Source organism: Protomyctophum bolini, assembly GCF_963924005.1.
Source record: "Protomyctophum bolini genome assembly, chromosome: 4".
Lineage (NCBI taxonomy): Eukaryota > Metazoa > Chordata > Actinopteri > Myctophiformes > Myctophidae > Protomyctophum > Protomyctophum bolini.
Window position 1 is genome coordinate 23963845 of NC_137865.1, and position 14770 is coordinate 23978614.

Consider the following 14770-nt stretch of genomic DNA (forward strand, 5'->3'; position numbering starts at 1 on the left):
GGGGAGAGAAGGAACGATTTCAAAAAGTAAAAGGAAAAATGTGGAGAATAGGAAAAAGCAGGGCAACTCCAGTTCATTGCTGATGGGCGTATTAATCTTACTGCAGTAAAATCTGGTCAGGCATTCGCAGTGGGACATCACCAAGCGCGGCTTAGGCCCCAAATTACACCCTGGAGGGACTTTACCCTTTAGAAAGAGGATAGGAAAATGGCTCCCATGAAACAGCCGGCAAATAGCACCTGTGTTACATATAGACAGAGGGGCCGTGGGGAAGGCTGGAGGCGACTATACGTCTGTGACCCATGCAGGTAGAAGGGAGAGGAGAGTCTTACCAATGGCACTGTACTGTAGTCTATCTGCTGGGCTGAGATGAGAGGAACTCTCAGAGATAATCATGTTAATACTGAGTCCCCTCATTACCTCTGAGACTGAGCTGTGGGCACAGGCCCAAGTCACACACAGATAGAGAAAAGAGAGAATGTGTGCAAGAGAGAGAGAGAGAGAGAGTTCTGCAGAGGGCAGGGACATAACCCTGCAGCTCCCTAAGAGGGCTATTCCTTGACTTTGGGGAATAGAACCAGTATCTACATTATGAGGAAATGTCATTATACTGGCCCATAGGGATATAAAGACTTTCTACTGTGGAAATTCAATGCATGTTTTATACTGGTATGAATTGTTTATATTGGCATCTGAACACACGTACGTGGCTTGATTTAGAGAGTCATGTATTCTTAGACAACCTCATGTTTCCTCTCTTTACTTGTATTAAGAGACTTGAGAGAGTGTGCTGTTTGTTGTGTGTGGAACGAGCTTCTAAATGTTCTGTCTTGCCTTGATCTCCAATAAATGCCTCCAAGTCTCTGCGCAGGTCAGATGTTCCGCGGCCGACCTCTCTTTCTTTTCCCTTGGGGGTTCCACTTGAGGGACTGCCTTGTGGTGTTTGAGGCTGGTTTACGGAGAGTATGTCCTATCCATCTCCAACGCCTTTTGAGGATCTCTTCCTCTGCAGGTATTTGGTTGGTGCGTTGCACTGCTTGAGCCTATTACACGATTCATCACAGCGCAATGTCACTTAAATCATCAACATGATGCTGTTAGCGCTCCGACACACTCTACGTACAGCTGCTCTCCAGAGATTGCAGGGTAATGCTACAGAGATCAGCTTCAGATCTCAGATCTGAGATGTGATATTTTGCCTAATTGCCTAAACCCTAATTGGCGACTTGCAAAAAATAGAATGTTTGCACTCCCTCTGATTGTTGACACTGCAGGACCCCAGCGGCAGGCATGAAGGGGCAAGGTTCACTGAACCTGAGTGGTGATGTGTGATTCTGTTCACTTTTCATTTGGAAAAGATATTTGCTGAAATGAAAAGTAAATTGGTGAAACAAAGTAAGACAAATATCTAGTACAAATAATGTAATCACATCGTAATTCACCATTGTTTGCTGATTAGATTGGCCCCTCAACGCATTGTGGCTGATTTGAATAAAGAGATGATTTTATTATCTGCCAGATAACAGTATACATCAGTCATTATCACACTTATTATAATATCTGATGTCCTGTTCAAAGGCGGTATGTGCATGTGTCTCCCAAGGGACACAAAGGAAATTATCCAGCCTACATAATAACTCAAAGAGGAGAAATTATCAGCTTATGGGGCGTCCATGAGCCTCAGCAAAGATTACATGTTTAATAAAGTCACTTTCGTTCCATGATCCCCGTTTGGTGATGCTCACTGGGCCGGGGCACAAAGCTGATTGTCATTTGTCAATCTCCTCTGCACACAGAGGATGTGGATTGCAGTGTGTCGGCAGGAGCTATTTGGAGAGCAGGGCAGATCAAGGTTTGAGGTGATGGAGTAGAGTGTGCTGGTCAGATCACAAACAGCCCCTGGCAGCACTAAAATAAGCCTGTCCTAAATCATGAACGTCACCCAAAAAGAAGTAGAGCTCCCATAAGAGGGACAATAATGCCAAATGTATAATCCGCACAGCGGTGTCTCTTACCACAAGAACAGATTTTTCAGCTAACAAAGTGTCACATCACATCAATTCTTGTCGGTAAGCGACGGATTATCAACGTTTTGATCTTATTCGATATTCATCAGGAGTCGACATATACAGAGTTTTGATTGTTGGTTTGCTGGCTTTACACATAAACCCTATTGTCCCAATTCTGGACTTGTCATAATAGGTGAACATTCGGTTGAAAATAGCACATCGAAAAGCTCACAACTCGACTCAATGTGAGGATTTGAGATTGTAGCTCAGCTATTTTCAGAGAAGATATTTGGTGCGACAATAGGAGAGGAAATTATATAAGGTTTACTTACTGCAATCTTTTCAAGCTCACAGCAAGTCATGTTTTCTCTCTGCTTTTTGGCTCTACCAGGAAATAAAACGCAAATTCTCTTGGGTCCTCTTTACCTAAACTGTCAAGCAACACATTCATCATGATGAAATGAGCAAAACAAATGTCTTGCTACTCTAACAAATACAATGGGAAGTTTTCTCTAAAGGTTAATACCTATTTTAAGTAACAATAGGAACAATGCCTTTGAGCAATTTAACTTTTCCCACTCTGGGCCAACATGGGTATGTGTGTATGCGTGACTGTGTGTTTGTAGGCGTAGAGAGAGAGACTGTGTGTGTGTGTGTGTGTGTGTGTGTGTGTGTGTGTGTGTGTGTGTGTGTGTGTGTGTGTGTGTGTGTGTGTGTGTGTGTGTGTGTGTGTGTGTGTGTGTGTGTGTGTGTGTGTGTGTTGGAATCCACTTCTATGCAAATAACTACCTGGCATGAACCTGTCCAGTTAGCCAATGAGCAGGACAAGGAAGTGATGTGGATAAAATACCCATTGTAGTGGGGCAGTACCTTAGTGTGTCTGTGAGCTCACACACCTGTTGATGAACACCCTTGGAGTTAAAAGAACACAACTGGAGGCAGCGTGTGAACTCTGTTACTCTGGTCCACGCTGCTTGGATTCCATTCATCTCTGCCTGAAGTGAGAGTTAGCCTGCTGCACGTGACGGTCTTCAACACATCAGGCCTGGTCAGACCCCCGGATTCTACAACGCTGGTAGGCAGCTGCACCTATGTTAGAGACAATGCTGTTAATATCCAGTAAGGTTAAAGACTGAATGCTATCAATCCAGTGGCATTCTCCTCATTGTATTGTACATGCATTTGCTTCTGGGTTTCTTTCTTCTTCTTTTTGTTTTCTCTTTTCTCTCTCTGTCTAGCCTGGAAAACGTTATGCCTCTGGAATCTGATTAGGCATGCTTATGTCAACGGGGCAGATTACATAATGCATATCCTTGCGTCAGGCTTAAATGAAGGGTTGCTTTCAAAGTCAGTCTAAACGCAAAGACAAAGAACAATGCCCTCTCCGATGTGTCATTCAGACTCAATGTAGGACGTACTGACACTCGTGTGTCCTACACTATGTTATTATAATTTAGCTCTAAGAGAGTGCCCAAATGGATGCCTTCGATCATTTTACTGTGTATGATGCATGGTTAATGTCTACACCTCATCAGAAAATCAAGGCACTGGATTACATTACAACTTATGTCTAACCAAACGTCAACGAGGTGTGATGAATTTCTTAAATTCACTCCCTTCATTTTCCTGTACATAAGCTGCCCCTGGCAGATGCGCTGGCCGCTTTGTTGACAGAATACCGACTTGACAGAGGTAGGAAGCACTAAGGGCTAAACACAGAGCAGATGGCATTTAAGGAGACTTGGCAGTGGACGTGTGTCAGCTGTGGCGTTGATCTACCTTGGCGCCATTTCAAGTTACACGACACATTCCTGCATAACTCCTGGGGAAATCGGAGGCATACTTTGGTCATAGCATTGGTCCAACTGGATTAAGGTTGGTGAGGGGTGCGTTAAAACGACCAGATTAAGGTTGGTGAGGGGTGCGTTAAAACGACAGGATTAAGGTTGGTGAGGGGTGCGTTAAGGGTTGGGAGAGGGTTATGGTTAGGTTTAGGTGTGTTGCCCCGTGGGAGGTTAGGGTTAGGGTGACAGTTTGAGATATCGGACCAATGGTATGTCTAACCAAAAGCATAATTTGACTTAGTTAACTGATTTGTTAAAATACTAAAGAAAACTTTCCGCTTCATGTGTGCATAACCTTTGACACTGGCACACCATGACATGCAACATCGTATAAACATGTGATTGGGTTGGCTTACTGGTTTTCATCTTTTTATAACCTACCATAAAAAGTGTTTCTAAGATTTCCAAAACATTCAGAAGATATCCCCAAAATAGTTAGTGTTAATGTAGTTAAATATGCTAATAAAGTACCGGTATACACGTTTGCTTACCAAAGCTAGAGACTGCAGGTACGAGAGGCCAGCATTATAAATTCCACAGACAACAGAAATTGATTATTCACTCCTTGTGTTACTTGATTTTACATTTCAAACATTTTTAGATGTCACTTTTGTTTACATTTTCTTCATAGTCATAATCATTGACAAACCTAGCTGAATAACGGAGTCAATGTTGGGTAAATATCATTACGCAATTCTTCAGTTGTTGTTTTTTTGCTCCAGGGACTACAATCATGCAGCTATTTAAAAATAAATGCATTAAAAACACAACAATAATAGAACTTTGACAATAGAAAAGGTACCATTCAATTAATTCTGTCAAATTACCTAGTTCCAAGTATCTGCAAATACATTTTCATACCAGAATGAAATGAGTCCAATTGCTTCATCAAAAACGAAACAAACCACAACCCACAGTTTCTTAAAAAGATGTTTGGCAGTAATTTAAAGTCCATCTATAAGTCGGTGCTGCTATATGCAACACTGGTTTTCTTAATTACAAGCATGGGGCAGTGGTAGCCGTGTTTTAATGTAAACTGTCGATATAAAATGTAATTATTTTGGCTATACTTGTTTTCGGAAAGAAATAACTTGGCATAATAAAGATAACAGTAGCCTATAGTATTTTCTGTTGTTGGGTTATGTCAGATGCTGTCAGTATCTTTTTCAATAATAAAGACCAATGATATACTGTAATTCTGTGTAACTATACTGCAGGTTACTTTGTAGGTTACTGTACCTCGACGATCTCATCAGGGGTCTTCAACGTTTTTCAGGCCAAGGCCACCTAAATTGAAAAAGAAACAATTAAAGCAGGGACTCCCACTGCTGTATTCTATACATCTTTGTTCAGCATTCAGTGTGTTTTTTTTAATCAAACTTGGGCTTTTAAAGCTAACTCAACATATTTAACTGTATTCAATGCCTGTTGAGATTTCAGACTAGCTTGGAAGTATTTCACAGGTTGATTTCTTGTACGTACTGTAAGACGTATCAGTATCAGTGTTGTTGATTGTTTACACATTACATACACATGTTAATGTGTATTTTCAAGAAGGGCAAAACGAAAGCTTGCACATCAACACATAAAAAAAGGGAATGTCCACAGATGTTGTGGAAAAAATACAAATAAAAGGTGCATGCTGCCGATAGTGTTTAATGACGCTAAAATGTCATTAAACATTTGTCTAAAATAGCAGCTCTACAATAGCATCAAGTTGTAGAACTGTTTGGCCGATAGATTTGGTGTAAACAGAAAAGAGCGGTTCAAGTACAGAGCTAACTCAGGTCCAGTTTACTCTTAGTCCAAATTTAAATGTTAAAAATCTGATCTTTTGCATCTGAACAAACCTTGTGTGCATTCCTTTTTTTGATGTGTTGGTCTTAGCTTCCTTTTGCACTTCTTAATTGTGTTTGACTTACGCACCTGACTGGAATACCTGTTGATATACTAACAAAATAAAATGAAACGTTCCTATCAGAAGAAGTAACTATAGAGGACCTAGGGATCCCAGACCCTCTTAATGATTTTGGTAACTGTTTTTATTTTTGTATTTATTATTAAAGTTCTATTCATCTTTCAAGGAAGTAGGATAATTTGGCTTGTGTTTTGTAAGTAAATCTGAATTGGCTGACATTGCCTCCATGTGTGTCTTCACAGCTCTGGGCCATGGTCGGTCCTAGTGTAGCAGCTGCAACATGAGCGTCACACCTACTATCACCATTGACAACCAACTGTCCACAACCTGGAGCCCCAACTCATACCCCGACGGTGAGCTGTGCAGTGTTGGAAGAATAAAAGCACTATTATCTTATCTATCTACTGAAATGCACCAAATCTCTATACGTGTGTACGTACGTACGTACGTACGTCTGTAATCCACGTAACTCAAGCCGCTTGCCTCACCGACTTCAAATTTGACACACACGTTCCACACCACCAGAGAGAGTGCAGTGCCCGGTGTTGAGTCCGTCGGATAGCTGGTCACACCTGATCACCCCTAGATCTTCATATATGGAGCTGGCCTGTTCTGACATCACAATGATGTTCTGACATCTGCATAGACTCCATATTTGGGCAACGATGCAAGTTGGCATTTCCAAGAAACTCCCACAAGGGTCACAAGAAACCCCTATAAAAAATTGCCAATAGCAATAGTGACAGGACTAATAGCTAAGACCCGGACTCTTGTGCTGACCTCATCACATTTGTCATGAAGTCTATGGCCGTTTTTTAGCCCAAGGAGTGTTTTTTGTGCAAAACTAATGCTTGGAATGGATTCAGAATCATGAAAAACCCCTAGTTTGACATGTCACATGCTACTTAAAGCATAAGGAAAGTTTGACATGTTTGCCTGCCATAGGATGTTAATGGTAGGGTCACAAGAAACCCCTATAAAAAATTGCCAATAGCAATAGTGACAGGACTAATAGCTAAGACCCGGACTCTCCCACTTAGACACTCCCACTTGGACACTTTCCAGGCGGGCTCATTCATTCCAATGTAAATATCATGGATTTTACACATTAAATACTGATTCATTTTTCGAACCAGACCTTCAAAATCTCTTCCAAATCCAACAACCTGCCATATACTGTATGCACTGGAAAGATATGTGCGTGGCATTTCTTTTTTAAAACAATGTTTTGTCATATAGGAAAACTATTGGTGGAGAGGTTTGTCTACTAACCCATGTTATACTTAGCTGTGATTGGACCATGTAATCTTTCCATATATACCACTCGTTATTTTATATAACAATTAATAACATCAGATTAATGTAAGAAAACAGTTAATCCGGACTATTAAGAACCCAATGCAATGCTTCAGTTACTGAGAAATATCTTTTAGAATGTAGCTATACTGTTTTCTCATTGCAAGCATATACATTTTCCACAATACAGATGAATACAATGCAAACACTGTAACACAGGTGAATACATTTGATATTTGACATCTGACTCTGTCTCTCTCTGTAGTTTCCCTGGTGGTGCCTGGGTACTCAAGTCGCTTGTGGGCTCATGAGTCTCAGCCTCAGTACTGGAGCAAATACCAGGTCTGGGAGTGGCTACAGCAGATCATGGACATGCATCAGATTGATGCCTCAACTGTTCCCTTTCAGAACTTCGATATAGATGGCCGCCAACTCTGTGCCATGAGCTACCAGGACTTTGTCCGCGCTGCTGGTAGCGTGGGACCCATCCTTTTCCACAGCCTCGCAGAACTCAAGTGGAGTGGTGGGTTGGAATATAAACTAGAAGGCGCTGTGTGATTCAGTCAGGCGATAGAAAAATGTCCTTGAACAAGGCTATCTGAGAGGTCTTCACTGCTTGGAATTATAGCAGGGGAGAGAGGGTGGCTTACAAAGCCAACGGGGTGACAGATTCAAGAGTTGTTCTCGCTTAGAGACAAGAAGAATTCAACCAAGCATTTCTGGAAACTGAATTGGCCCGTACGAATTGGCTTTATACGAATGGGGGTTTCGGTGAAAAAGCCGGGGGATTTGAAGCAACTCCAGTTCTTCATATTTTGGGAGAGGGGCTGTGAAACATGCCAACTATCATTTCATTAGCATTTACAGAGGGACTGTTATAAAATGAGGCAACGACTGCATCTGGTGGTGCATCAGATATAATTTGCATTCGGAATTATAGTTTGAGGCAGTTATCATGACACTAAACAGGAATAGCCAGTTTAACCACCAGAGGACAGAGAAGCAAGTGTGGAGCAGCCCGAATTCGAAACCAAACTATGGCACAATGCTCCAGTTTTGATTGTTGTTATACATCTACACTTTAACAAGTGCAGGTCAGTGATGAAACACCAGTTCATATCTTTATGCAGGGGTCTACAATGTTTTTCAGTCCAAGATCCCCTTAGGTGAGAGAGAGATGAAGCAGTGAACTCCATGGGCAAAACCGTATACCTATATTAAATTGTTTATAGAGTCAATATAAGTAAATGTATACATGATAGGAGTAGCTTTTTCATATTTATAACACTTTTAGCTTTTTTCACCTATGATAGGTGAATAGGATGAGAGCGAGAGACTTTCTAGAATAAATTCGGAAAATCGGATAAAGCCAGAGTCCTTATTTCATTTTGTTTACAAGTTTTTAAACGAGGAAATATTAAATATCTATGTATCACTCCATAATCAAGAAAATAGGCCTACTGTGAGCAGGCATAAAATAAGGTTTTGGTGGGCTTTGGAGACCTCACTCTCGCAGCAACTAACTAACTAACTAACTATAGACCTGAAGTGAAACGTATGAGCTTGTTTCATATGACACAGAGGAAGGACGATTAATTAGTTATGTGGAAATGTATACGGAAAGTGGGGACCCAGAAGGCCGACCGAGTGGAGATGGAGTGATACATAGATATTGAATATTGCCTTATATTAAATACCCATTTTAAAACATTTGACACTATAACATGTAAATAAAATAAAAAATAAGAAGATTGACTCTGGCTCTATCCAATTTTCCTATTTTGATTCTGGAAAGTTATGCAAATGCGGGCATATTTTCCTATATAATAATACACACGTTCCACACCACCATCATTTTGTTTACAAGTTTTTAAACAAGGAAATATTAAATATCTATGTATCACTCCATAATCAAGAAAATAGGCCTACTGAGAGCAGGCATAAAATAAGGTTTTGGTGGGCTTTGGAGACCTCACTCTCGCAGCAACTAACTAACTAACTAACTATACACCTGAAGTGAAAATTTACGTATGAGCTTGTTTCATATGACACAGAGGAAGGACGATTAATTCGTTATGTGGAAATGTATACGGAAAGTTTTTCTGAAATTTAAAATTTCAGAAAAATTGTAATAAAATAAAGCTTTGACTTCATGCATGTACTGTAGGTGGGGAAAAAAAGAGAAATATGAAAAATCTACTTCTGTGGAAAGGTTATCATATATTAATATACTTATATTGACCCTATAAACAATTTAATACAGATATAGCTTTGCCCACTTTTTTATTTATTTTTATTTTAACAATATATTTATTGCATTATTTTTTTTGTACAAACAGACTTTGCCCACTTTTTTGATAATCATAGTCCAATGTTGGTGCTCTGGCTCATGAACTATATGTATTGTGTAAACCTTTTCATAGACTTGTTTGACAACACTGTCAAGGTGTAGCGTTGGATTGCCGTTCATATGCATTTTCACAGTTAACCTAAACCTTAAATTCTTCAAAAACTTGAGCTTTGTCTGCTTTCCCCCCCCCCCCTACACCAAACCTCTTTGCCGAAAATAGCCGATCACAACTTAAGTGAGCTTGTAGATCAACTATTTTCAACTAATGTTCCCCTGAAGTGGTTAATATACACTCTGATAATGTAACTCTGACACTCTTAATGTATGTGTTAACCTCTTTCTCCCTCTCTTCTCACACAGGACAGTACCATGTGGAGATAAGCCAACTGGAAATCAAACCAGCAGAATGTAAGTTTGAAATGTATTGTACAGTATGCGACAGAATGATCATGCTGATGCTGTTGACAGTAATAAACATATAATTGAAGGGGGGGGGGGGGGGGATATTTCATAATATCACAATTTAACAAGTGAATTTACATTTATGTTAACAACTTTGATAGCGGATCTACAAGCTGTGTGCTTGTAGATCAGCTCAGCATTTGCCATACTATAGGGCTTAAGTGGTTAGGAAAATATCCTCCCCTCTGTGTGTGTGTGTGTGTGTGCACGTGTGTGTGTGTGTGTGTGTGTGTGTGTGTGTGTGTGTGTGTGTGTGTGTGTGTGTGTGTGTGTGTGTGTATATATATATATATATATATATATTACTATTATTATTATTATTATTATTATTAACAAGTAGAACGCTGTTTGTTCAGATAAATGCAACATATTATAAAAAAGGTTGTGGCTCCTGTCCTAGCTGGTACAAACCATCCAAATGCAGGAATTACATTTTGGTTGATGGGTTCACACAATCTCATTGGCTGACACCAAACTCATTCTATAGTTAAATCGGTTCTGCTCTGCTGTGGCTGTTGTGCAATGCCTTGTGGGTATGAACCGTATGATACTGCCGGTTCATGAGCCACCTGTAGTACAACGTATACTGTATCATTACTTCGAAACGGTATAAAGAAATATTATACATAAATATTTAGTTATTTACATGTATTCTTTTTTCCAGTAGATTTCTCTTGCACATTTCCAGATGCCAGTTATCCACCTGGAGGTAAGTACAGCATATTTTGACATTTGGCCTCAGTATTAGTTTTTCTGATTTAAGTGGAACAAAACAGAGAGGTAAAATATTGACTTCTATTTTCTTCCCCCTGAATTTAGAAATCTATGATCCCTCGTTTCAACCCCTCGCACCTGTTGCCTCTCCCACCCCATCTAGCCCCGGTAAGTGATACATGATATAGCCTACATAAACAACTATTTGAACTCAAAAGGTGCTAAATGCACAGTGCTCCTCTGGGAAGAGAGGACCGATGGGAGATGAAAAAGGAGTGCAAACTGTGGCCTATTGCCAGCCTAGTATCTGTAAATAGCATTGTACATCATTGTAATAGACTAAGTAATCACTATGGGAGTGTGCTGGACTGCTGGTTGTTCATTCATTGTAAAGTGTAACTTAGCACAAGTGCTACAAAGGCTCGACATAAGTACATTTGCTTTGTGTTTGTCTATTCTCAGACATAAAACGATCTTACAGTCGCCCACATCAGGTCAAAAAGCATAGTAAGTAACAATAAACAAACCTTCTGAGATACGTGTGTGTGAAGGTCGCAGAGACCCAAGCTTGATGAGCGACTCTTCACATTTCCCCACAGATCCAAGGGGGACACACTTGTGGGAGTTCATCAGGGACATTCTGCTGAACCCAGAGCGGAACCCAGGACTTATAAAGTGGGAGGACCGAGCGGAGGGTGTTTTCCGCTTCCTGAAGTCAGAGGCTGTGGCTCAGCTGTGGGGCAAGAAGAAGAACAACAGCAGCATGACTTATGAGAAACTAAGTCGGGCAATGAGGTAGGGACAATTAAAGCACATACTGTATACAGTAGGAGCACATAGGTGAAAAAACTAAATTGACGCTTATGCTGCATTCTTGCACTTTCAGAATAGTTTTATAACTAGTAAGAACTCAAATCACACTTAAGAAAGCATCGTACTAGCAAGGGAAAAAGAAAAGAGAAAACGTAATAAATAAATAAAGAGCTAATACATGAGTTAATGGACTGGACAAGGGCGGCCCATGCAGTCCATTAGCCAGGGCATCACTGTGTAATGCACTTCCTTTGCAAGTAGCTGTCAAACAGCAAAGACTTGTGCGTAATGGAATTTTTTTTGAACATTGTAGAGTTTACAGTAGGGTGTACCTTTTTTAAATGTGGCAGATTTAAAACAAGGATATGGCCAACTCCAACAATAACAGTGACAATGACATGTAGATGTTATTCTTACCTCTGAACTTGAACTGTAGAGATTGTTTTTCTAAAAAGAACAACTGGTTCTCACTACTATACACCATCAAACCAGTAGTGACTTCATCTTCATTCATCTAATTAAGAGCCTGTCCAGGCATTGGCATTGTCCATGAGCAACAGTCAAACAAAATGTGCTCACAGAATGTTGTGGTTTTTGCACCCAAATGAACCGAAATAACCTCCCTCACAGAAAACCATCCTTGATGTTGTCATAGGCACTGCCTTTACCTCCAAATGAGATAATCTAATGAACATTATTTCACTGCACCACAAAGAATAGATTGAACTAGAAAATGTGCCTGTAAGTTGTGTCACTAATATGCCCACAGCTCTGATGTTCTCTTCACTGCAGTGCATTACAGGACTTTATTTAATATGCCCACAGCTCTGATGTTCTCTTCACTGCAGTGCATTACAGGACTTTATTTAATATGCCCACAGCTCTGATGTTCTCTTCACAGCAGTGCATTACACGACTTTATTTCTTGTTGGGGCCCTTTTTGTCACCACAGTTAGGCTTTCTTGTTCATTTAGGATTCGGGTTCAAAGTCAAAACAAAAATCATATTTATTATATATGATTGGAAATCAACTGAAAACAGTGTGATTTTAGCAAACTACTGCCATTTCAAAAGAAACTGCAATAAAAATCAAAGCAAGTGGATCCTGAGATCCACATGAGTCAGCGTGGCTCCACTGTGGATTCCCAAGCCGTGGTCCGCCTGTGATGCCAGTAATCTGTGACATGTCTATGACGTACGACCCCAAGATTCCACATCTGGGCATGGTTTCAGCCTATGTGAAATAAATTAGTAAAATAACTCCCGTGGTCCCACCTGGCTGATTGGTCCAGCGGTTTGCAAAATGAACACCAGGACAAACAGAGACAGACTTGCAGATTCCCGTAGAGCCACGCCAACACAGTTGGTTAGTTGATTGAAGAGGAGGACTGTGCCACTATTTATTTACAGTATGTAAACAATTACATTTTGTACCAAGTTACCAACACACTTCATCATCGGTGATAATTTGTCCATTTATTACACTGAGAGTATATAAATGTAACCAAATGGACAATTTGTATACTCTCAGAGTTAACATGGACTTTACTGTGCATGCTTACAGTAGAGTCAGTGCTTGTGTCTTATGTTACAGATATTACTACAAAAGGGAAATCCTAGAGCGAGTGGATGGACGCAGACTGGTTTACAAGTTTGGAAGGAATGCACGCGGATGGAGGGAGTCCGAGAAGTGAAACAAGATCATATTTGATTAATTTATATTTTCTTCAATTTTGTATGTAAATGTGATATTTTAGTTTTACTGAAATAGCACATACTTTTGACTGTTAACTTAATGTTTTTGTAAGTGCTGAGACGTTTACACATTTTACATTACAAATTTGTACTGTATTTTTGAGTCATTGAAGTTTTCCATTCACAAGTCCCTTTAGAGTGACTCTGAGGTCCCTTATTCCTTATTGTTAGTCACTGAATATACCGTAACAACATGAGTCTATGTCCTACACACACACACACACACACACACACACACACACACACACACACACACACACACACACACACACACATACACACACTTCATGTCCAAAACTGTTACTTTTCAGGTTTCAACCAAAAAAATGCGTCACTTTGTGCACATTGCGAGCTTGCAGATCTGCTACTTTTGCTACTTTTGTGTGACACTGTATAGTATAACCAAGTAGAGCGTTAATTAAAAAACACAAAATGTTTGAATATGGAGATAGGAGCGGTTTCTGCCCAACAGCGACGATATAACATAACACAACATTACATAACTTGAATTCAGTGTCTGATTTTGATGTGAGAGGATTTGCCATTGAAAGAGCCCATGTTAAAAGGCATCTTTGGTATTTATACTGTGAAGCAGGATTGTTGTCAACAACAAATTTGAATGCCACTCGCATGACACTGTAGCTCTGGTCCATACAGTATGTTACTCTCGACCTCCGCCGCTCGCATGAATGCAGACCAAAGTAGGCTTTCTAATGACACAACCCGCCTTTGTTTTGGTGAGTAGCAAAAACGTTCTTTTTATTTACGCTAAAGACGAGAGGCTGGTCTGCATTCATGCGAGCGGCGGAAGTCGAGAGTAACATAGCTCTAAATGCAACGCATTAGAGCTATGGACCAGAGCTAATGACACTGTACAACTGCAGAGGAATGCAATTTATGCAAGTAGCAATTATGTGTGAAAATAATTACGTTGTGGTTTTTGTTATTATTATTATTACTTTTATATTTCATCCCTTGGATTCACCAGTTAACTGTAGCCTACTAAGCAGTAAAAAATGTGTTTATATGTAACTTTAATGAATAAAGGTTGCCATTACTTTTGACGTTGTACTGAAAGTTGTGCGTCTATATTCTTTGTGTTGTGTGGGTCGACAACCCTTTACCCTTTCGGTTCAATACATCATTGCCATGGTACAAGTAGCAAGACAATGTTGTTCTTTGAAATAATTGAACCAAGTAATAAAGCAGGCCTATAGTGACTTTAATTTGACAGCTGTGCTGAAATATTCTGACTTTTACCTCAATCTGATCAATATCCATTTGTAGGCTAAGCAGAGCTTTGGAGCCAGACACTTTTAGTAGGAGTTTGTTGAATTGGACTCCCAGCTCACAGTTATTTGTATACGGTACTTTCATTGTATCTATTGGCAAGCTTTACTTTGAGATGCTATTGGTTTGGAGATAGGGCTTGTCATTACTGAGCTCTCTCGATAGTGAGAAATGCAGAGGATTTAATTGCTCGCTAGCGTGTGCCACACTTGTCATGCTGACACCTCCAGGCTATAGATGGATGACTGGTCCCTGATAGCCACTGAGATAATGTCAGTGCCACTAATGTCCATTTTCTCAGGCCTGTGTTTATAGGCAA

The 14770-nt window shown here is 40.1% G+C and overlaps 1 protein-coding gene across 2 annotated transcripts; it reads left to right on the forward strand.

Annotated features, from left to right (window-relative positions):
- Positions 1 to 2897: 2897 nt before the first annotated feature.
- Positions 2898 to 13439, forward strand: ehf (ets homologous factor). Of its 2 annotated transcripts, none has more exons than XM_080761691.1 (9): positions 2898 to 3084; positions 6014 to 6124; positions 7333 to 7590; positions 9778 to 9825; positions 10544 to 10588; positions 10699 to 10761; positions 11056 to 11100; positions 11193 to 11388; positions 13001 to 13439. In XM_080761691.1, exons 2-9 carry the CDS (start codon positions 6052 to 6054, stop codon positions 13098 to 13100), a joined length of 828 nt encoding a protein of 275 aa, XP_080617817.1. In that variant the 5' UTR covers positions 2898 to 3084; positions 6014 to 6051; the 3' UTR covers positions 13101 to 13439. The 2 variants fall into 2 exon arrangements, with proteins under 2 accessions (XP_080617817.1, XP_080617818.1); XM_080761692.1 differs by having other exon boundaries at positions 10547 to 10588.
- Positions 13440 to 14770: the final 1331 nt, after the last annotated feature.